The 25,366-nt window shown below is 28.8% G+C and overlaps 5 protein-coding genes across 5 annotated transcripts; 1 reads left to right on the forward strand and 4 right to left on the reverse strand.

Annotated features, from left to right (window-relative positions):
- Positions 1-6,433: 6,433 nt before the first annotated feature.
- On the reverse strand, positions 6,434-8,868 carry LOC124952066. The gene is made up of 5 exons (XM_047501381.1): positions 8,428-8,868; positions 7,970-8,273; positions 7,679-7,840; positions 7,169-7,574; positions 6,434-7,014 (listed from the first exon to the last, which is right to left on the reverse strand). Exons 1-5 carry the CDS (start codon positions 8,541-8,543, stop codon positions 6,914-6,916), a joined length of 1,089 nt encoding a protein of 362 aa, XP_047357337.1. The 5' UTR covers positions 8,544-8,868; the 3' UTR covers positions 6,434-6,913.
- Positions 8,869-8,962: 94 nt separating this feature from the next.
- LOC124952067 (spindle and kinetochore-associated protein 1-like) lies at positions 8,963-10,471 on the reverse strand. The gene is made up of 5 exons (XM_047501383.1): positions 10,211-10,471; positions 9,982-10,090; positions 9,777-9,898; positions 9,207-9,696; positions 8,963-9,122 (listed from the first exon to the last, which is right to left on the reverse strand). The coding sequence occupies exons 2-5, from the start codon at positions 10,067-10,069 to the stop codon at positions 8,968-8,970; spliced, it is 855 nt and encodes a 284-aa protein (XP_047357339.1). The 5' UTR covers positions 10,070-10,090; positions 10,211-10,471; the 3' UTR covers positions 8,963-8,967.
- Positions 10,472-10,777: 306 nt separating this feature from the next.
- LOC124952234 lies at positions 10,778-16,644 on the forward strand. The gene is made up of 9 exons (XM_047501781.1): positions 10,778-12,056; positions 12,140-12,420; positions 12,502-12,694; positions 12,768-12,882; positions 12,967-13,162; positions 13,417-13,478; positions 15,367-15,634; positions 15,715-15,910; positions 15,986-16,644. Exons 1-9 carry the CDS (start codon positions 11,265-11,267, stop codon positions 16,262-16,264), a joined length of 2,382 nt encoding a protein of 793 aa, XP_047357737.1. The 5' UTR covers positions 10,778-11,264; the 3' UTR covers positions 16,265-16,644.
- On the reverse strand, positions 12,884-14,888 carry LOC124952068. The gene is made up of 2 exons (XM_047501384.1): positions 14,120-14,888; positions 12,884-13,741 (listed from the first exon to the last, which is right to left on the reverse strand). Exons 1-2 carry the CDS (start codon positions 14,179-14,181, stop codon positions 13,417-13,419), a joined length of 387 nt encoding a protein of 128 aa, XP_047357340.1. The 5' UTR covers positions 14,182-14,888; the 3' UTR covers positions 12,884-13,416.
- Positions 16,645-17,178: 534 nt separating the features above from the next.
- On the reverse strand, positions 17,179-18,148 carry LOC124951969 (thioredoxin, mitochondrial-like). The gene is made up of 3 exons (XM_047501132.1): positions 17,781-18,148; positions 17,517-17,640; positions 17,179-17,429 (listed from the first exon to the last, which is right to left on the reverse strand). Exons 1-3 carry the CDS (start codon positions 17,951-17,953, stop codon positions 17,316-17,318), a joined length of 411 nt encoding a protein of 136 aa, XP_047357088.1. The 5' UTR covers positions 17,954-18,148; the 3' UTR covers positions 17,179-17,315.
- Positions 18,149-25,366: the final 7,218 nt, after the last annotated feature.

The following is a 25,366-nucleotide window of genomic DNA, read 5'->3' on the forward strand; positions in this document are numbered from 1 at the left end:
AGCTTTTATTTTTATTCTTGTTCTTTTTTTTTTTTTAGTGTACTTCTTTTCTTCTTCTTCTTCTTCTTCTTCTTCTTCTTCTTCTTCTTCCGTCTTCTTCTATCTTCTTCTATCTTCTTTCTATGTATATACATACAAAATACATCTTACGTCTTAGGTTGACATAACTTTCGCGATTAAATTCGCATACACGATGAGCCAATCATTGCGTCCATCGTGATTGTTCCGTCATTATCATATATTATAAATGTAGAAAACGTCGTCCCTCTCTTCCCTCTCCATCCTCTCCGCCTTTCCCTCTTCTTCACCATCTGCTTTTCGATCGATTTAAGGAAGAAACGTATCTTCTCTTGTCGCATATACATACATACATACATACATAAATACATAAATACATAAATACATACATACATACATACATATATACATACATAAATATCGAGAGATATGTATCTTAAATACAACATATGGTAATCAGATGAGCTAGAGCAAGCAAACGAGCAAATAATAATCAGGTCATGACCGATTTCATCGACGATCGTGTTGTTCAACGACGTCGCCTGATTTCGCGTCTTTATTTATACGTGCATTGAGAGAAGAATGACGTTTGTCAAATGAAAAATATACGATTGATAAAAATAAGACTAAAGGGAGATACGTAAAAGCGAACGAAGCAAAAAGAAAAAAAAGAAAAAAAAAGAGAAAACCAAAAAAAAGAGAAAGAAAAGAAAAAGAAAAAACAGAGAAATAGTAGGGTACGCATACAATACATTAAAATATACATATTATACAGATCGGTGGGATTTAAGACAATATATTATACTCCGATATCTTTTTCCGATTAAAAAAGGTACGAACAAATGTTTAGAACAAAAGTTACCTGATTCGAAGAAAAGAAATGGAAAATAATGAGGAGGGGTCCTTTACTTCTTTTTTCTTTTTTTTTTCTTTCTTTCTTTCTTTCTTTCTTTCTTCCTTTCCAAATGTTAATGATTAAGAAAATGATTAGAAATCTTTATTTACGATCGTTTCTATCGCGTTTACGTGTATATGTTTAATTTTTGCTTTTTTTCTTTCTCTTTTTTTTTCCTCTTTCGATTCGTCATAAAATCGACGCAGGAATACTTGAGAGATAAATGTTTCACGTTACGTATATGCGTGCGTAAAAATAAGAAGAAGAAAAAAAAACAAGGAAAACAATGATAATAATAAAAATTAAAAAAATTATATTATTTATTTCTTTATATTCATGGAAAAGTATTTGAAGACGTTCTTCGACAACATCGATACAACTTCGAAACCGTCCAATCGAAAATCCAAAGATGTGTTCTGCGAATGAATTCAAGATATCGGCAGCATGATCCACAAAAAAGAGCTGTCAATCAAATTGGTTTTTTTCTTTTTTATTTATTTACTTATTTTTTTTTTTGTTAATTATCTTTTATGGATCTCAACGAGAGATCAACTATCAATATATTTTCCATTATTTACAATTAATCGATTATCCATTAAATCTTACAGAAGGATATTATTCGATATAATAAATGTAAATCCTTCGAGAAAATATCAATGTTGTGAAAAACGACGAATATATATGACGTTTAGAAAAAGACTCCTTCTAAATATTAAACATTTTTTGAAACGGACCAAACGATTTTGTTCGATGACGTTTATTCGCGTCTAATTTCGCGTAAAGAAAAAGAAAAACAAAAAAAAAATTGTAAGAGAAAGATATTTGAGTATAAGGTTTTAAATACCGCAACTCTCTTATATACATACGTATACATACTGTATTTAACTATTGCAAAATGTTGTTACGTCGCTACTTGCATTGTATTTTGTACAAAATGTCTTTATTCATGTACTTAATCATTTTCTCTTATTCGATTATCCCCAATCGATTAAGAATAATAGGATCTCATTCATATTTGTTGTTATGCCATGCGTTTACGCGAGAGTGCAAAGTATACATACATACATACATACATACATACATACATACATACATACATATATACATACATACAGACAGACATACGTACATACATACATGTATACATGTATGCATACATAAATACACTCCCTCTTCTTGTTTCCTTCATTAACTTGAAATTCTTTTCTTTTTTAAATTATTTTCTTCCTTCATCATTTTTCCCCTTAAATTGTTAGGTTTATTAATCTAACGATTAATAAAAAAAGGATAAAGGAAAAAAAGGCAAGAAGATCGACGCGCAACATATCGGAACGAAACAAATTTTGTGAGTGTTAACAAATTTAAGAAAGTTTCGATTAATAATCAGGCTTTACGCGTATCAACTTATCTTCGATTCAACGCGTTCGTTTTCAAATAATTATGCACACGCATATATATATACACACACACAACAAACACACATTTTCTTCTTTACTCAAAGCAGGACAAGAGTCAAATCGACGATCGATAATATCTCCCTCGATCATCAAGGATATCGATCTTTCCGATTAAAAAATATATTTTGCTCGGTCCTTCACTATTATAAAATCGTGAATCATAGATAATGAACGAAGATAAACGAACATTTTGAAAGCCTATCTAAATTAATTAATTAATTATTTTCTTGACCGAGCGTTGACGATATCTTTACGCAATAAACATCGAAATGATCGATCTTTCGTATATTATTATTATTATTATTATTATTATTATTATTATTATTATTATTATTATTATTATTATTATTATTATTATTATTATTATCATTATTATTATTATTATTATTATTATTACTATCATTATTATTATTATTATTACTATTCCTACTATTATTATTATTATTACTATTCTTACTATTATTATTATTGTTATTATTATTATTATTATTATTATTATTATTATTATTATTATTATTATTATTATCGAAAGATATATATTGAAAATTAACAATTAAGATATAAGATCGATTTATGTATATTACGGGATACACGCTAGTCTTTCATTATCGTTCTTATTATTATTACTGTCTCTTAATTCTTTTGTTTTTATTTATTTATTTATTTATTTATTTATTAATACATACATAAATACGTAGTATATACATAGTACATACTATATGCATACATACATACATACATGAACATACATACATACATATATGTAGAGAAATATGTATGTGTCGTATAAAGATCTTCGTACGAGCTCTTCATTGGCCCAATTAAAAAGATTTATCAGAGACATAATAGTGAGAGCGTACATAACTTATGATCTTGATTCAGGCAGTGTTAAAAAAAAGACTGATACGAAGTTTCAAAGCCGTTGGTACTTAACGAACCGTGATTATAATAATGCGCCAGAACATTTCCACATAAAAAGTTTTACTGTTTGTACATTTGATTTTGAATATCGGTAACAAAAAAATAGCGCTACTTTTCAAATGACACAGTAACACGTCGCGATTAGAAACCTTTAGATCATTGGAATAGTTAAAGAAATAAAAAAAGAAGTTCATACTCGAGAAAATGCTCGAAGAGCGTCAACGTCTAGAATTTGATGAGAGAGAGAGAGAGAGAGAAAGAGAGAAAGAGAGAAAGAGAGAGAGAAAAAAGAACAATGAATTTGCTATCGATCGACACCATATTTCTTCTAATCTCTGTATCCAATTTATAACATTTACCTGTATGAAAATTATCTGCATTTTTTTTCTTTATAAATGTTCAAAGTTGTTACAAATCTTTGCATTTTGTTATTCATTTTTCGACCATGTTTTTAAATTTATTAAAAAAAGAAGGTGATTGCAAAATATGTAGATGTTTTATTATTATTATTATTTTTTTTTTTTTTTTTTTTATTATTATTATTGTTATCGATTGGATACAACAACAACAAAAAAATAAAAAAAAGAAGATGATACATATATCACGGTACAAAAATCAGAACCGATCGAACGATATCTCTATTCAATATTGTTAGATGTTAGAAGTTAGTTTAAGAAACGGCGACGTACTTAGGATTAAAATGCTCATTACTCATAGTACGATACGTACGATAGCGCGCGAAAAGGATCTACGTCTTTTGTCTTCGTGATCAGACCAAATTTCCTAGTGATAATGATAGTAATGACAGAAAAACAATAAACTCTGGAGCGAATGCAATATTCCAAGATGGAGAAAGCAGAACGGATCGTTCTATCATCGATTTTATTGTTAGCGTTATTATATATACATATATGTATACACATATTGGATTGGATAATAAGTTCGTTCGCATTTTGACGATTTTTGTATATATATATACATACATATACATATATATATATATATATATATATATATATATATATATATATATAAACATTTTCTTAAGATATTGCATATAATTGTTGCTTTCTATAAGTAGATCAAATTGTTAAATATGATTTGTGTAGAATGATAGTTAATTTTGATCGATCAATTTCGTATTAATTAATAGAATAGAATTTGTCTAATAAAAGATTTAGCTTGTGATTATTTAATAAAATTGCAAAAAAAAAAAATAATAATGTTCATTCTTTGAGACGGTCGTTCGTACATAGAAAATGTTTAATAGAGATTAATTGATTTTGATTGAAATATTTCAATATATGCGTCGTATTGTTCGTAAAAAAGATTGATTAATAAGATAATCCCAAAGAATTATACAGATTGTAAGACAAGATAGTTGATTGTGATCTCAGACCTTTTTCTTTTTTCTTCTTTTTTCTTTTTTTTTTAGCAAAGACAATTTTTTATAAAAAAAAAAAAAAAAAAGAAAAAAGAAATGAAGAATGTTTAACGTTAGCCTGGACAGAACAAAAAAAAAAAGAAAAGACTAAATTTGAGCGAACTTACGATGCAATCAAATATATTATACATGAATGAAGCGACAAAGCGCGCAGACTGAACGTAAAAAATGTGCTACTGTAGTGCGTTCTCCTAGTTGATCGTTATCTCCGAAAATTCACGCGTGTTGAATAGACATATTATTGATATCATCGTTAGAGATGGATATAGAATAATTCGAGATGGGGCTCATTGTCACAGGAACTTTTTAACATCGCCGCGATTATCGTTGATCGTGTGCAACTTCTTGCTCTCTATAAAATTCAATGATGTTATAACGTCCTACTAAATATTTAATTTGTAACGATCCATCAAAAGATCGTCATATCCTGCCTGTTATCCATATTCTGTCCACTTCTCTCTTCTTCTTCTTCTTCTTCTTCGATCTGGAATACCATTGCAAAAGTTTCCGATGTAACGTCATTTTAACTCTTTACAATTTAATTTTTGTTAATATTATTTTTCGAGACTGAAGTAAAATTTTTCATTTGTATAAATTCAAAATTACACATCCATTAATCGATTATTATAAGAAGATTAACTTAAAGGGTCGAACCTTTTTCCCTCTCTCTCTCTCTCTCTCTCTCTCTCTCTCTCTCTCTCTCTCTCTCTCTCTCTCTCTCTCTCTCTCTCTCTCTATAAAAAAAGAAATAATAACGAAAAAGGAACTTGTGGAGGGGAGATCAAAAAATTTGAAAGATAAGAAAGATTTCTATTTTCTTTTTTTTTCTTATATGTATATATATATATGTATATATATATATATTTTTTTTCTTTTTCTTCTCTCTTTCTTTATCATCATACCAAACGATAACGCAATATTTCCAACCCCCCTTTTTTTCCTATGTGATTCTAATCATTCCTCTCTTTCCAATATTGCCGTTATAGACTAAAATTCGATGATATCCCTTATATATTTATGCGTTGCTAGCGTACGTGTAATGGTCCTCGCTTAAAGTACATACTTGTATGACACGAGAGTTGTAACGTTAAATTGCGTTACCTTATTAATAAAAACGTTCCACGTTTTTATCGCCGCAAGAAAATTCCAATGAAGGAAAGAAGACACATATGCGTGACGAAGAAAGTTATGAAGAGAGAGAGAGAGAGAGAGAGAAAGAGAGAGAGACAGAAACAATTGGAAAGACAAATTCGATGGGGGTTGAGAGAGGGAGGGAAAACGTGTTTGATTCGCATCTTTCGAGTACCCATTGTCCTCCTTCTTTCTCATCGAACAAAAAAAGAAAAAAAAACAAAGAAAGAAAAAGATGTTGTTGTTGTTGTATGAGCGCGGGTATAGTGCAAACCGATAATTATATACTACGATGACGATGATTTCTAATATAACGAATATCGCGTCGAGATTAAGCATGCCAAGTCGTCAGAGTTATATGATAAGTTTCTTTGAATAATCTTGCGCTTTCTTTTTTCTATAAAGAATCAATGCATAATCATTAATTCTTTGGTCTTCTTCCTTCTTTTTCTTATTTCTTTTTTTTTCTCCCTTTTCTTTTCTTTCCTTTTCTTTCCTTTCTCTCTTGTTAGTGTCCACGTGAAAATAATGAAGAAAAAGGGAAAAAAACTGACATAAGCGAGAAAATTCAACAAAAACACATAATGTTATTATAAACAATTAATTAATAAAAGACAAATCTTGTTTGTTGTTACTTGTGCTATTCCTCCACAACTTTCTTCTCTTTTATCTTTTTTCTTTCATTTTTTTATTCCTTTTTTTTTGATACCACATTTATGATGCGTCTCCTTTTAAACAGGGTAGTAGAGAAGAAAAGGATTTTTTTTTTTTTTTAAGTATTTCTCTTGACATTACAGTATGTATACGAATTGTCAAAGTTGGCGATATTTTTTATTATATTTTTTCTTTTTGTTTTTTTGTTTTTTTTTTTTTTTCTTCATTGAAATATACATATCAATGAAACAAATGTATACACGATCGATGGAATACGTCCTATTTAATACGTTTATATCGATACATGTATTAAAGATGGGAAAGCTCTTGAAAAAGTTTCAAGATCAAGAAACCACGATCGTTATATTAATTGAAAAGTAACGATTTTACGATTTAACTATCTTCTTCCCAAACGGTTTCCGTAAGGATAGCGATGTTATCCAATCCACGCATTGGTGCATACTCCAAAGTCCACATCAGGTTGGTAAATACAACTATACATAGATTAGACAAAACAAAGGATTAAACTTTAATGTACAAACATGATATTAGCGATTTAATCGTAGGGAAAACATAGAAGATTAAAAAAGAGAAAAAAGAAAAAAGAAAAAAAAAACATTTAACAAGATTTTTATTCGAGATACTCACGCATCTCTCCTTGATGTAAATCAGCAATAAGTTCGGGACAAGAACTATTGCACGGATTGATAGGTGTTAATCGCAATTGGGTGGCACCACGAAGCTGTGCCAAAGCTATCAAGCCAGAATCTAATTCGACTTTTTTATAACTAGGACTGTTATAATCCGAGGACATAAGAACCCAATTGAAGTGTGCCGGGGAGACCGTGCTCGATAAGAAGTAAGGTCTCTGATAATACTTTCTTAATACTTTGACGGCATTTATGTCACAATTTTGCCAATGAACAAACCATTTGGCAACTTCGGGCGAGTGTACTCGACGTAAAAAAGCCGCTAAATCGGACGAACCGGTTCGTAAATTAGACGTGAGAGCACATGGGACCGTTTCCATCAAACGTTCGTTCTCCAAGTAAAGCTAATCGAATGATTGAAAAATTGATTATACTATTTAAATGACTTTATAATTGGAACGTTCGATGATTTCTTTTTTTGTTTTTTGTTTCGTTTTGTTCTACTCACGTGAGTTATATTATCGAACCAAAAGTAATCCGTATTCATAACCGCCCATGTGTCCATAGCATCGGTGATGATAGCTGGTGCATCACGACTAAGATAATTATCAACGAGGCTGCGATATCTTACGTCCGATAAACGATCAATCGTTTCAAGTGCTTCGCAAGTCTTCAAATTCATAAATATATGTAAGAATATATGAGAGTAGATATTTTCTTAATTTTTTTTTTTTTTTTTTTCCTTTCTTTTGCTCCCTTTTTTTTTAACAATAGTCATAGCTGCTAAAATTCTACCTACCACGCAATCTTCCTCCGTAATCGTGTAATCATTGTAAAAGGGATTATTAATCATGCAATTTTCGTAATAAAGAGGTTGCCAGTTCCATATTGGTAATACTTTGATCAATAATAAACGGCTAAGAGCAGTAAAATGAGTCCCAACGAAATCAAGTTGGGCCGCCAGACAAGCCAATGTACCAAGCACAACGAGTATCAAAGTACCACGAAAAACGAGTTGTAACCATGAACGGCGCATTGCCGCTACCAATGGTTGACAAATTATATCCATTTCTTCCTCGGTAAAACCAGCTTGCTGACAATATCTGTAAACATAGATAATGGAGAATGAAAGATACACAGATTTTCTCTTTAGATTTTTAAACCATCATTTTTATTCTAATATATATATATATATATATATCATCGTTCTAATCCACGAGAATAAGTAACAAGAAATGTATGAGTAAAATTAATTACTTGTAAAATGAATTTAACTCGTCATCGATTAGTCTTAACTTCTCCGAATGGCTCATTTCATGCTGCTCCTTCGCATACGCTTTACGCGGTTGTTTCACACACTTGCTACTCGACATTTTTATCGTTTTCTTTCACCAAGATCTTCGTATCTTCGAATTAATGCAATATTTCTCGATAAATCCAAAGAATTATCGAGGGGAAAAAGTGATAAAGAACTGTTGTAGTCGACAACGCCGAGCAAAACTGCATCCGTAGCGCACGCGCTTAATCTCTCTCTCTCCCTCTCTCTCTCTCTCTCTCTCTTTCTCTTTCTTACTCACCCCTTTGAAACGTGTATCGATTCTCAGCAAAACGCAGGATATTGTCTACATGATTTTAGAAAGAATTTTTCATCGGCTTTGATATAAAATTCGACATTTTTTTTTTTTCATTCCATTCCGATTATAATTCTATTCATTTGATCATAATTACAAACATATTATTTTACTTAAATAAGATAAGAATGACAATAGACGATATAACAATGAAAATGTAAACGAATTAATTCAAGACAATATAATACAATTCTTTTTTCAATCTGTATTCACGTATTCGTTTACAATGGCGCAATGCCATCATCAACTTCAATGCTAATCTATCTAATTTAACTTTTATGTATCTTTCATAATCTTCCGCAGTGAAGAAGTATTTACATTCTGAAATTAAAATATAATTATATGTTAAAAAAAAAAAAAAAAATACATTGCCAGGATTTATTTTTTAGTCAAAAAAATAATTACCATTGCCTTCGCAGATAATATCTTGTTTTCTATAATATAAATATAGATCAAGTTCGCCTTTTTTTCTAGCTACTATTTTCCCAGCAGATAACAAGGTATATTTAGCTTTTAATACTAAATTGATAGAATTAATTAAACCATTAATCATTTGCAAGGATTGCCTTCCAATCATATACTTCGGTAATTGATCGAACTCTTCCTCCTTAATCAAAGATATTTTTGGATATTCTGGTTCATTAAAAAGTGCCTTTTTACAATCTTTAATAGCAGACTTTTTAACATCTCCCATATCATTAAAGTCTACATTTTCTTGCTTGTTTTTGTTAGCAGTTGACGCATGAGAAGAAATAGTGACAGAACATGCGTCATTAATAGATTGCATTGACTCACTCTTGTTATTATTTGCATATGCCGTTAACAATTCTTCAGGGACATTTTTATACATGTCTATTATTTTCTCATTCAAATTTTGATATAACAATATCATCTTCTATATATAGGAATATATAAATAACACAATTTATCTAATATATCTGTATAACTTTTAAAAATATATTCTCTCTCACTTACCTTTGAAGAATCATTGTTTTCCTTCAATTGATCTAAATACTTTCTTAAAATACAAATTCCACTTGAAATATCAAGAATAGAGTCTCGAACAAACACGAGAATCTCCTTTAAATTGTTTCTACCTGTAAATATAATTATAAAAAAGATTACTCTTTATAAATATGATCAACTATATTTTATAATTATTACAATAAATTTGCATTACTCTTTATGAATGTTGTTTCCATTTGAAGTCGATCAAGTATTTCACATTGGCTTTCAATCAGGTTCTCTATACTTAATTCACATTCCATTTTGATAAAGAGTCAAAATACCTTATCATGAAAATAACGAATATGTTAAAAAATTTGAATTTCCCAGAGCTAGTAGTAATCAGATAGATAAGAAAGGTAGACATTGTACTATAAATTGTTTTATGATGAAGTAAAACATACCGATAGATGGCAGTAATCATTTATTTGTATGAGTTTTTCGTGGACAATCCATTATGTAGAAAGAAACTTTAAACAACAAGCAATAAATGTGATATATTTATTTAACTTTGTCAGGTACACAGTAGTTTAATCAGAATATCACTGTCAACAGCTACGGCTATGGTCACATGAAAAATCCAAGAAAGAATGAATGATTTCTTTTTTCTTCTCGACATTTCTGTCGTCTCTTTCATTTTCGTCGCTTTGTCAAACTCACTTTGTTTGGTTGATTTTCCACGTGCGTGTTTGGTGGCGCCAAAGCGTGTTAGTTATGTGCTGCGCCGAAGAAGGCGCAACAATCGCAACGAGGTTGCCACATTTGTCCGAAAATGTTATTAATAATGTAACATTCTAAAGAACATATGATTAAAAAAAAATTATTTGGAATATATAATTATTCATATCTAAAAACTATCCATATTTATTCCAATAGAAAGTAATAAAAACTAATTGAAAAAAATGAATATCTATTAAATAATGCGTCACGCGATGCTAGCGCCACCATTTAACGAAATGACCAATGTTATATACTTGCGAAGAATAATTTTAAATTACGCGGTACGTGATAACAGTTGGAACAACGTACGCTTAATAGAGATGATTTTTATCTCTTCGTATTGCTTCAAATTCGTGAGGAATATTCACAAAAACAATTTTTTTATCGTTGCAAACAATAAAGTTCCAAACTTTTTTTACAAACGAGCTAAAATAATGTATTCAAGTAACCATTAATTACGAATATTGAATTGTAGATTGAGTCAACAATGATATAGTTTGATTTAATTAAAAATAAAATATCTATCGTTAATAATTCAGTTCAATGTATTATTTTGTTGAATTAATTTCAAGTTTTTATATAAATATGTATATATATATAATATATTAATATTACGGTTATTTTGTTACATTGTAGCTAATTGAGACTGATGAGAATAAGTATTAAAACTATTTAAATATCATAAAAAAAAATATCGCGTTATTTTATATGCAATAGGATGTTAATATTTAAAGCACTATGAAGTTGTTAGTTTTTATTCCACAAACTTTCCACGCCGAAAAATCTGGCTATGTATTTGGTAAAATTATATATGATAAACATAGAGATATGAAAAAATATTACATTGTTGATATATGTGAAAAAAATATAAATGAAATAAACAAGTCTGTTAACCTTATTGGTTATTATTATAATACCAATTGTATTATTGAAAATGTAGATAGAAAGTACATAGACTGGATAGATATTTCTCTTACCACAGTAAACTCAACGTCTAATATTGATTATAATTACTGCGTAGAAAATATTATTAGTAATAACAGAAAAATTTGTCTATCATCTTGTTCTATTATCATAATAATCTATGATTTGTTAGCATTACAAGGGACCGAATTGTTGATTGCTAAAACAACATCCAATGATCATTTTTATGAGCTTATGAAAATATTACAAACGGAAGAAGTTAAATATAGTATAAAAATGAAATCTAAATTTGTTTCTTTAAAGGAAACTATTATTCATTATAATACATATTTATGTTTGATTCCAATTCTTTTTTTTCTTAAAATCACAAATAATTTATTACCAATATTAAAATATTCATCATTGGGTTTACATTTAAATGAATGGTTAGAAAATGTTAAATGGGTACTGATAAATATAATACAAAAGAAAAGAATTACCTTAAAAACGGGCAGTTATATTTTTGCTACAATTATAGACATTTTATTTGGTGTAATAATTTTAAAATTATCATTATGTTACTTTAATGATATATCACCTTCTGAAGTATTATTAAAGAATGCAGAGGCAAGTGTTCATTATTACATACGTATACAATTATTTTGTCTTTTTGATACATTATATACATATATATTATATTAAACTTGCAGAAAGTAGTGGAATCATTGAAAAATTTGATTCAATATCTAATGGGTGCTCCAGCTGGCTTAAAATTAAATTATGCATTTAATAATATGCTTGGAAAATTTTTTCTATATCATATACACTTATGGTGGACATTTTTGATATTTGTAACACCTGTAATGGATTTTGCATTTGAAGTATTATTATTATTTGGAAGGCTTGGTATTACTTTTCAAATATCAATAGCCTCTGATCTTTTAGCACTTATTAGTTTCCATACATATTGTATTTATGTTTATGCAGCAAGGTATGAAAGTATTAATTTATCAATACACTCGTACAATTGTGAATTTTATAAAGAAAATAATTATTATAATGGACATTGCAGGCTCTTTAATATTCAATTAAACGCTCTCATATCTCTATCTAGACTGTTTTTGGGGAAGAAAAAAAATCCTTTAAGAGAAAGAGTGGATTCTTGTCAATATAAGCCAGATCAACTATTTGTGGGTACTTTATTATTTACCATTCTCCTATTTCTTGCACCGACAACATGGGTATATTATACAGTTTTTACTACGGTAAATAAATGATTTTTATTTGTGTTATTATTTGGCTAGTGATTACTAATATTTTGATATTTATACAATTCAGTTTAGACTTTTGCTGACTGGCTTTAGTGGACTTCTAGCTAGATTAAGACTTTATTTTCAAGTTACACCTGTCTATGCATTTATTAGATGGTTATTTAATTCTTACTGTACACGTAGTAAGTAATTAATAATATTTATATTTATATTGTATAATAACATACATATAGTTTCAAAAGTTTTGTTAATATTTGAAATTTTAGATAGCATTTATATTAAATTACATTCACAACAGTCAAAGAATAATATGACAATAACTTTATGGATGACAATGGTCAAATCTTCATGGGGTCGAACATGGAAAAGCTGTATTATAGACACCATAGCTTATCAACCATCTATTAAATGGAGTGAAATATTGAACAGTATAATATGGGGACGATTAATATATCCATTGTAGTACAATTGCCTATTGGAAAAACCAAATCAATATGAAGTCCAATATGTAATAAGGAAATTTTTACTATTTTATATGTTTGTTAAACAGAAAATCCTTTCAAGTTTATTGGAATAAATCTATTTATATAAGTTCAATAATTAACTATTTATTTAATTGATAATTTAAGAAAAAAAAAAAGAAATAATATATAATTGAATGAATCAAAGAATCCAATTACATATAAAAACTGATTACTACAATACAATATTTACAGTTATAATCTCTTGGAAGATTGTGCATTTGTTTTGTTAATATTAGGTACAAGTTCTGACAGTGGTTTATTAAGAGATAAATCTATATCGTTCTCTTCTCTTAAAATAAAGAAATAAATCATAAAAATGATTATACTAATTGTTATAACATTAGATTCATATGGATGTCTTTCAGATTGAGGTTGACGCGTTTGGGAAGCAAGCCAACTTGATGCTTTTGATGTAGAATATTTGATAGGTTCGTTTGAATATTCATCATCTATAATTTTTTCTTTCGATGATGCTTTCCTATTGCTTGAAAGTAGTATGTTGTAAAGATTTGTCTGTCTGAAATCCAAATTTTCCTTAAATTATATATGTATAAAAAAAAACAAAAAAGAAATAAAAAACTACTTAAACAACTACATAAAAAGAAATTAATTAAATGAAACTATAATTTTCAAATCATTAAATAATAGAACTTTGATAACATATAACAACTCGAAATATACAAGAAATAGTGGATGACAATTTTTAGTTAATGTTCGAAGAATTTATCAAAAAATACGTTAATAAAATTAATCAATTTGAACTCATAATGCTTCTTACAATGTCTTTTTATTTGAAATCAAATATAAAAAAAAACAATGTTTATCACTCATTATATATACTTTCATAACCTCTACATATGTACATCGTTAATAAAAACAAATACAATATAATTACCTCGATGAAAAAATCTTTTTGGATTGATTCTGAAAGCTTACTTTTACAAATTGTATTAACATTTTGATAATACTTTATGATTTCTTTGATCAACGAATTGATTATTTTAGTATTTTATTATAATTTATAATACTGACGCAAGTTCTTTGTAAATGTCCTGTTATAAATTATATGTATATATGTATGTTTAATGTTATATTAATACTTAACATATCTTAGCGAATTATTTACGTAATAATATATGAACATATATAAATGTCATATACATATAAATTATAATTGTTTGAGAAGTTAGTAGTTTTTCTTAATTGGATTGTGGAGAATTAAAGAACATGAACAACGCACATGCGCTAACGCAAGGTATGTATATTATATATATATTCTGAATGCACAACACATGAATACATCCAAGGAAAAAGTCGTTGGCACATGCTGCGGCAACCTATCTCGAATCTCCGCATGGCACTAATACATTTTATCGCAAATAATCCTTTAATTACTATTTCAAAATAATTATCAATTCGTATTATCTTCTTTCCTAACCCGTGCTCAGCTTATTCGTATACAATCTAATTGTTTTATCTTCGTACAAATATGGGCTTCGAGAATACGTCAGATTTTGGGGTTAGAAAATCTAAATCGCGAAAGCGTACGAAAATCCGAAAGAATATATTGGAAGGTAAAATAGTATTACTAATAAATTTGTAAATGTGACATTTGTTAATTATATATTTTTTTTAACATAGTAATGTAACAGATTTCGGAAAAAAAGTTAAGTGCCTCGTGTCTTCAAATAATATTATTGCAGAAAAATGTAGAAGATGTGTATATATATATATATATATACATATATATGTATATATATATATATATATATATATATATATATATATATATATATATACACGCGCTAAAGTTTGATTTAAAAGAAAAATTATAAGAAATGAAAATAACTATTTTGTTATATTTTAATTGAAAAAGAAAGAGAAAGAGAGAAAATAAAGATGATATAAGATGTATTCGAATTTTTTTACACATCGTTTTCACATTGTAATGAATTTAATGAAAAAATTTGTTTATTTTTTCATTTCGTATTTTAATTAATTATGATGATAGAGATATTGGGTATATTGTTAATATTTCAAAAGTATTAAATTATGCATTTTTTTTTTTTTTATTATATATAAGCAGTTTTCTATATCCAACATCATGTAACATAGACAATTAATATGACTGTTTATTGACAGATAAGAAATCTCAAGTAAATTCTGACACAAATATTATAAAGAATGACGATGATGAAACAGGAGAATCAAATGAAACTCTTTTGGAGAGAACACAACAAAGGACAAGTAAACGCAAAATTAATGGTAAAATTTCTAAAAATGGTCTTAATCATAAAGTAACAAAAAGCAAAATAGGAGAAACTGGTAGCACTGATATATTGGAAAAGGATTCAAGTGATACTGAATTATTAATAGAGGGAAAAATATCAAAACGTCGAAAACGTGGAAGGTGAAAGAAATTATATTTAAATTGTAATACATAATAATATTATTTATTGGAAGATTGTCTAACATAATTTATCCTTTTAGTACTGCACTTGTTGAGAGTAATAATGGAAGTACAGGAGACTTAAATACTAAAGTTCCTGAAGAAAAAGAAGCAAAAGAAACGGAAACACCTTCAAAACGAAGAATAAAAAGAGAAAAGGCTGAACAAAGAGAAGCAGAAAAGCGGGAAGCTACTAAAATAGAAGCAACTCAAAAAGCACTGACTTATGTCAGAAAGGTATAAACTGGAGCGGTATGAAGTAATGAATTGCATTAACAGATTGTTTTTTTATTTCGTGATTTTTGCTTCTAGTGGAAATATTCAAGAAGTGAATGGAAATTCGAAAAAATAAGACAAATATGGTTAATGGACAATTTACTTGATGATACTCTAATCCCCGATGAAGTATTTCCAATAGTATTAGAGTACTTTGAAGGTTGTAAAGGTATGGCTAGAGAACAACTTTTGAAGAAAGGTATGGATGTTGTACGGATTGCAGAGGAAAATGTAGAAAAGAGAGATGAGACTGTAGAATCTATATCATATAAGAGAGCTAGATTACTTTTACAAGCATTACCAACTGAAACATAATAAATACTAGCTTATATCAAAAGAAGAATTAATTTAAAAGAATTTTAATTATTGAGAAACGATTGAATGAATTGAAGTCATTCAAGATATTCATGTCAGGATAATAATTACTTGTATTTGTACCAGTTGAATAATAATTATGATAAATATATAATACTTTAAAGTGAACAACAAATGAATTATGTAAGATACGGGTTTAATTGACTAATGAGATCAAACATTAGTATTTTGTGTTCTAATTTATATAAATTATTATCGATAAATGTTTATATACTAAAACTTATATCGCTGTAAATGTTCCTGTTATATCTATCTCCTTGAACGTATATGAAAATATAAAATTGTATGTTACATCATAAATAAATTTCAAATTTATTCCATTTTACATTATTTCAGATGAGTTTAAATAAAATTTGAACGAAAAAGATAAAACAAAATGGTCTAATGATAAAATCAATTTTTATATTAAAAGAGAAAGCTTTTTATTTAATAATTCAAAATCTTTTAATTCTTTTACATATAATTATTGTAAAGTAAAATACATAATATAATTTTTTTTATACAACTCCAAACTATAAAAGTTTGATTAAAAGATATATTACACATTCCATCTATTATTTGTAGCAACATATTTTTTTTTTTTTTTTCTTAAGAAAATTAATACTATTATACATTTCTACTTGGGTATAAATAAAAAGATATAACGACAGAGTGTAGAAAAATCATTAAAAATTGTTTAGATATTATTAATATTTTATATTATGAAAATTTACTCTGCCTTTTAATTATTTTATTTTTTTTATAATGCATAGTAATATTGAATAAATATATTGCCACATATTGAAGACAATATTACAAAAATATATTTAAGATAAATGATACATATTAAAACGAATTACAATTTCTTTGTATTTAAAAAAAAAAAAAAAAAAAAAAGAACAGACCAAGTTGAAAAGTATGTATGTACTATTTCTTTTTTTTTAAATATATAACATATGCCACAGCTACAAAAAGTACAACAGGATCATACTATATGTAACACTATATTGTACTATTCTGCATATTTGTTAACGAATTGTCTAAGTTTATCTGTATCCTGTAAACCAACAACTCTTTCCAAGACTTTTCCATCCTTCATTGCAATTAAGACAGGAACGCTGCCAACCTAAATCAAGTATTAAATGCCTGATAAGAAATTAAACAATGACAAATACTAATTGTTTGTAGAAATATATGGAAATGATTTACTAACTTCATAATCAAGTGCAAGATCACTGTTTTCATCAATGTCAACCTTAGCCAAAAGTACTTTTCCCTGTTTCTCTGCGATCACTGATTCTAAACGAGGAGTCAACATGCGGCATGGATTACACCACCTACAGAAAGACGAATGTTTTTCATAGTCCAATTAGTCTTTATCTTACAAAGAATTAAAAAAAAAAAAAAAAAAAAAAAAAGAAAAAGAAAATCAGATTTATACCTTAGGTAATATCATTATTTATTTATTATTACTCACGTGGCGAAAAAATCGACGATCACAGGCACTTTAGAATTTTTCACGCGTTCATCAAAATCTTTAGGATCTTGAATCTTAAAAGTCGCCGATAGTGCACGTTCTTGTGCTGGTGCATTCGCAAAATTCCTTACGTTGAAACTCTTACGAACAGCTCTGATACCAACGCGCAACATTTTGTTCACTTTTTAATAACGAAGTTGATGATCGACGTTTATTTGTAAATATAATTACTTGCAATGTTTAAGAAATCTTATAATCGATTTGGCGCGTAATAAATTATTTCCTGTTGGTTACTGTTTACTCCTCTTTTCTTTTTCGCACTACGATTTCGAACGAATGTGCAACGGGACAAAATGGTTATTTCAATGAATAATTATAAAGTATAGATGGCGTATTCGGTTTACGATAAGAATCAAAGAAAATAAAAAAAAGAAGAAACCTTTCTTATCTACAGTCAATAAAATAAAAGTGCGACGTTACCGACTGTTTCTATAGATAAATTGAAAATATAACAACAGTTTCCCTTTTTATCGAGCGTCTACAAAGGAACCAAACGATTACACAAAAAAAGAAGAAGGATCAATTTAGAAAATTCATAAACAAATAAAAAATTACATGAGAAATGAAAAAGCTTCATCCATATATTATATTCTATAATGAAATCTCTAAACGTATTAAACTTGAACTTTAAAGCGAATACTGCTATAAGTATCTTTATAAGTGATTAATTAGAAAGAAATGTGTTTGTGATATATGTTCATCTAAGATGGTACCATCGCTGACTGATACCAAGGGGAAAAACTGTTCATTAATATTCATATAGCATTGAATCAGAAACGACTAGAATGCAATGCATATATAATCGATTGAACTTGTTGCTTAAAATAAAAAAAAAAGTTTTCCACAATAAATTATTACCTTGACAATTATTTATTATGCAGGTATAACTTTTTGCAAAATAAACAATTATCTTGTAATTATATTGATCGCATAAGCGAGTGTAGGCGGCATCCACGGTGGTCTTATTTCACAACATATCGTTTGGATTGCGTTACGCAACGGGACGCATGTCCCGTCATGGCGCGGTGCGGTGCGGTGCATTGTCCGCATCGAGTGGGACGGAAACAGCATGTATTTTAGCTGGAGCATTTAGATGCACAGAGCGGACACGCTTCGTTGCAATGGATTGTCTATTTACATGTTACATTCAGAAAAGAAACAAAAAGAGAGAGAGAGGGAGAAAGAGAGAGAGAGAAAAGTTAAATATTAATTTCATTCAGTAATTTTGTTTTTAAACATTTAAATTATTATAAAAAGAATCGTATTATTTCTTTTTACTTTATTTTTCAAAGTTCGTTAAAATGCATATGTAACGATATAAATGAAAAAAAAAAAAAAATGATTAAAAATCAATCAGAAGATATTCCTTTTCAATTAGATTACGTCGACTATTATATTGTTTCGAATAATGATAATAAATACTTATTATTGAAAAAAACAACTATATATACGTACAAGCAACACCGTCAATGATCCAACAGGAGTATTAAGTCGATAGATTAAGTACTTACCATAGGAAACCACGTAGTGGCTTAATTGTTAAATTGAGTCGTTTGGAGCCACGTACTTTTCGTATCGGCCTAACGTCTGTTTAATGCGACGTATACGATGAACACGCGCCTGCACACCCTTTAACTATTATGGCATTGTGATGTTACGTAAAATAAAGTATGCATTATTCATCGCTAAGGCAAACGTAATATATATATATATATATTTTTTTCTGTTCTAATAAAAAAGAGAAGGAGAGAGAGGGAAAGAGAGGGAGAGAGAGAGAGAGAGAGAGAGAGAGAGAGAGAGAGAGAGAGAGAGAGAGAGAGAGGGAAAGATTTATTGTTCTCTTGGACAAGAAATAATTATAATTAAAGTCATATATTTGATTCGTTAATTTCGATCTTCATTTTCATATTTCTCATATTGTCTCAGGTGTTATTTCGTCGATGAGATCTATTTCAACATTTCTCGAGATTTCACGAAGCTTCATCATGACACACTTTATCTCGTAGAAGAAATTTTAATGTAATCTAATGCAACGCAAGATTACATTATCTTGCGCTAGTAAACAAAATAAAATAATTAAATGTGAAGATAGTTGTATGACAAGTTCGCGTATCTGAATGTTTCATCGATTAGTAGGTAGCTATCACATAAAAAAAAAAGAAGAAAAAGAAGAAAAAAAAAAGAAAAAGAAAAAGAATAAGGAAACAAAAGAAGAAAAAAAAGAAAAAGAATAGGGAAAAAAAAGAAGAAAAAAAAAATTAATTTGTATTATGCGGAGATGTCAATTATCTGCTATATCTATATAATCATTTTAATCTATCTAAAGACGTAATTGTAAATAAAATCTTTAGCGGAAATAAGAAGAGTGAGAGAGAGAGAGAGAGAGAGAGACAAGATGCAACGTGTTTTCTCGTTCTTTCATATTAGTATTGCACAATAGCAATACTAATGAGAATACTACGAGCGAGTATGTCGTTCGCGTGCCTTTCAACGTGCCAAAGACGAAAGGACATTTAATCGAGGAAACGTGCACCATACCAATTACGTTTGAGAATCAAGATAATTCCTTAGCAGTCTAGGCTCTCTCTATCTCTCTCTTTCTCTCTCTTTTTCTCTCTCTCTCACGTTGGCGTCAAGGTTCCGCTGGTTCGCATCGTCTGCCATCTCACGCATCCATAAAATATACGGACTACGTTTCGAGTCTTTACTTGACATAGAAATTCAATCCATGGATAATGGATTTTTACGTTGAGCCATGTCGTTTCCCATAAAATCAACCATTGTTCATTGTTCTACGTGTATTACCTCGTCGATTTTTTTCTTTTATTTTTCAAGATTTTCAAAGTCGGTCAATTCCATATTAGAATTTTCGACGAAATTTCGTTACTTTTTATCATATTACATTGATACTAATTATAGATTTATGATCGATAGGAAAAAAAAAAGGGCACTTAAGAATTTTCCGAAGATAATAAATGAAGATCGGAAAGGGCTAAAGGAAAATATTATTTGTAAATAAACATTAACATGAGATGGGAGTTCATCGGACGTTTTTTTAAAAAGGGGTGATTATGTAAGCCGTAAGAAAAGAGGACATAACAAAGAATCGAGACATCTTCAATGGCTCAAGGCCAATGGGTAACCTATTCGAGTCAGCGTGGTGCCAGCCAGATGAAATTTTATAGATCGATGGTTACCATAACTACCAACGGTGGGTCTACCCTTCATTATTTTGTAACCCCCATTGCCATGTCTATATATATATATATACATATATATGTATGTATATATATATGTATACGTAACCGTCGGTTGCAAAGACCCCACCTCTCTTTTCTAAGCGATTAAAGGCACGAGTTCCGTTTGATTCCTGTCGGGCTTCCACGATGCGAACCGTTTTCATTTAGGATGGCAAATTTTTCAATGATGTTACTATAGGGTCGTCAAACGCTATTGGAATAACGCCGTAGGCCATTTCTGTACCGATCAACTAAACGGATTTTATACTTTGATGCAAAAATAACATCTATTCTTTTACATACGCTAATATCATTTTTTTTTGTTCTCTTTTACGATATTAATTCGTTGGAAAGAACGGACTGATCGATAATTTGAAATGCGCACTTTAAATTTTCCGATTATTTTGAAATAAGAAAAATATTTATAGACAATCTTTACCTTATACGTATTGGATAGATACTTTTTCTAAATGTCTAACAACCTACCTACTTTGGTATATCTCTTGAGAAAGAAAGGAAAATAAAAAAAATCTTCCTTAGATTTTCTTCAATAAATACTTAGACCATTTATTGGTTGCGATTTGAAGGATCAAAAAGATCCTGTCTTTGATCCCCTCCGATCCCTTCGACTGGGGACAAAGGTTAAACGTAGAATGGGTTATGACGAGCCTATTGGATCATATCGCTTCAGTGTGCAATGTGTAAACGAGCATGATATAGTTAAAATATATAAGTATAAATCGAATTAAAACAAAGTGAAAATTATATACATATATATGTGTGTGTGTGTGTGTGTGTGTGTGTGTGTGTGTGTGTGCGTGCGTGTGCGTGTAAATATATGTATATATACTTGTAAATTATTATATTGATTCAAGATCGTACGAGACGCCTGAGATTACGTAGATATTTAGCTTTAACTTGTTTATTTCTTTTCTACACACGTATATATGTATATATATATACATATATATATATATATATATACGTAAGTATTTACATATATAATAACTATGTCCATTAGCGTCTTGAAAATGTCTGTCAGAAATAAAAATGTTAGAAATGCGAACGAGTCTTCGAATGGGAACTACTATCAGTAGAAGCTTTCAAAGCATGCAAAAAGAACCTTTCAAAACATTAACTATTCGCTAAGTACATATATAAAAAAAATCTCTTGTAGTATGTCAATTATCAAGGTATCCATTTTAAAGAAACGTTAAAATCGTTTTCTTAATATACAAATCAAACGACAATACGAAAGTTTAATTACAATAGATGAAACATCGCGATTTATGTATAATTATGATTCGATATTAGATTATGTCAAATCGATTTTCAAATCGTACGAATAAAATCTAATATATTATATTTGATATATTAGATTATAAAATTTCGGAGAAAAAGAGAAATGTTAAACTTTTTTCAATGATAACAATTGCAATCAATATGAATTGCGCGATATGAATCGTTATCCAAACATTTATTCTGCTCGATCTTTATATAAAAATATGCCAATAGCATGTCAAAACTCAGAATATCCATTAGAGAAATGAATAGATAGATAGAACAAAATCCAATAATCATTCAATTTTGATCATCTACGCAAAGCCATCGTATTTCTTTTTCTCTTTTTCTTTCTCTTTCTTATATAAAACTCTTATCTATTCGCTCGTCGTTAGTTTTCATTTCATTTTCAATTCACTAACCGATCACAAGCTGTTCTTATCTTTATCCAATGTTTCTACATTGTGAATCGATGATTCTAACTTTTGCAAGGTCATTGAGAAACGGATATGAGGGTGTGCCATTCGTCTAAATGCCAAGAATACTTTTATGTTCCTTAAATTAAAGACGTTTCATTCTCGAATATAACAGGTATTATAGCGCGTTTAAATAATGAACAAAAAAAAGTTTTTTGAAGAAAACAAAAAGAAGGAAAAAAAATATACGTTTCTATAGAGAAAATTAATGAACATTCCGTCTATCATCAATATTGAAATTTTTCATAATTCATAACATGAATGTGTGTGTGTGTGTATGCATGTAGGTAGACATTGAAAGATCGAGAAAAATAAGAAAAAATTACTCATACGATTGAGTGTAAATATAGATAAAACATTAATCTTCGCAATTAGTTTATGTAAGACTTCATTATTATCAAGTTTTATTGAACGATAAAAAGAGTGAAAGGTCTTGGTCATGAGCTACGAAACGAGTGACAGCAATTTAGCTGGTGAAATGTCGACAATGTGAAGTATCGAAAGGGAGGTAAAAAGCGAACAGGGAGAGAAAGAGAGAGGGTGAGAGACAGAGAGAGAGAGAGAGAGAGAGAGAGAGAGAGAGAGAGAAGAAATCAAAAGAGAAATGACTCATCGTCAATCCAGGCGAGAATACCGCAATAGACGCATCCGGACTGTTTCTCGTCAACGACGTGATATCGAAGTTGTCACGGACTGTCATCATACACACACATATATATATATACATACATATATTCGTAATTCACGTAGTTACATTTCACACTCACAAATAAATACCACTGACGTAATCGCATCCGCCCTTATATTACGGTATTTTAAGGATACTATTTCGATACACACATATGATAGTGTAATTGCATAAAACAAGAAACAAAAAAATATAATGCACGTTATATCTAATTTTAACATAATTTTCGTCGTGATTCGAAACTTTTAATCTCTCTTAATGAAATACTTATATGTATGTATATTTTTAGCACTAAAATATATAACATATGTATGTATGTACGTAGATATACATATGTACACACTCCTTTATCTATTCCGTTCTAAACACTTGCTACATACGTGTGCTAATTGTGTTTGTCGTTATCGAGTTACGACACTTGTTTGATTTCGTTTCAATGTTGTATTATTAAAATATCAGAGATATGATATTTGATAAAAATGAATTTATCATATATACATTAGGAATCCAAATGGTTTATATTCAAAACACTTGATGAAAGATTAGTGTAAAGGCAAAAGAAAAAAGCCATTTACAAAATATTTATTAATATATTATATTAATATCTTTTCTTTTTGCTTGTTATAACGAATCAATTTTATACGATGACGAAGTTTTTAATATTTATATCTTAATACAAATTGCAAGGTCGAAATTTGAAATATTTCAATACCAAATATTGGTGTCACCATTCTTTAATTATAATAAATCAATGAATTATACATATGCGAGAAAGTGAAAGCAAAAGGAAAGTAGGATTAAAATTCAATTGGTGGGAAAAAAAATCAAGATAAAGAAGAATATTAATCGAATGATGATTATCTTATCTATTTAAAAAAATATTCATTGTTTTAGGGACAATTTTACTACATGAGAAATAGTTAATCTTGTTAATGCGACAATATTAAAAGGTACACGTGAATTAATTGTAAAAATATAAATAAAAAAATTCACATGTATAAATGATTATTTCTTATGTTATAATATTATCATTTTTAATTGTCAGAAAGATTTGATTAAACAAATTAGGTCGTAATATCGAGAATCTAATGTGTATATTTCTAATAACCTTGAAATGAGCAAACAAATTTGAAACTCTTCTTTAATGTATAGACAGGTACGCGCAATACAAACAAGAAGAGCAAACGGTGTGCGAAACATCTAAGAAAATTAGCAGAACATGCTAATAAGTGGTCCTCATTGATATTTATACCGCGAATATATCGCAGTTACGTGTACTTATAGTACAGTTGTAACCAATCTATCGTACCATTTTTAGCGGTTAAAATCCTTTTGATAGACGTGAAAGAATGTTGAATTGTCGTTAGTTGACACTCTTCCCCCGCTTATTCTCTCAGAGTTCTCATTAGTTAATTAGAGAGTATACAAGGACTGTGTCCCTAATTCGCAACTTGCTTTTAACCGCTCACGCTATCGAAGCAATAAAAAATTTTAACATTAAAAAACATATATTATTTCTCTCATTCATGTATATATTCGACCTTGGCTGATTTAGCTATTAATCGAAATTTATGATAAATATAAAATTTCCTAGATATTATATATATATATATAAGTATGTCATACATATATATAAGTATGACAAATTCTTTTCTGACAAATATTTTTCCAACACGATAACTATTAACATTAAAAAAAAAAATTTGTTGACGAAAACGGTATAACAATAGAGTTATTTGCATGACGGTTGATTCATGAGCATGTGACAAGTAATATAATGTTCTAACAGTAATAAAGGCACGCGAGAGTCAATTCAATTTGAAACTCTTCATATATGACACG

The sequence above is a fragment of the Vespa velutina genome, chromosome 10 (genome assembly GCF_912470025.1).
Source record: "Vespa velutina chromosome 10, iVesVel2.1, whole genome shotgun sequence".
In the NCBI taxonomy this organism is placed as follows: domain Eukaryota; kingdom Metazoa; phylum Arthropoda; class Insecta; order Hymenoptera; family Vespidae; genus Vespa; species Vespa velutina.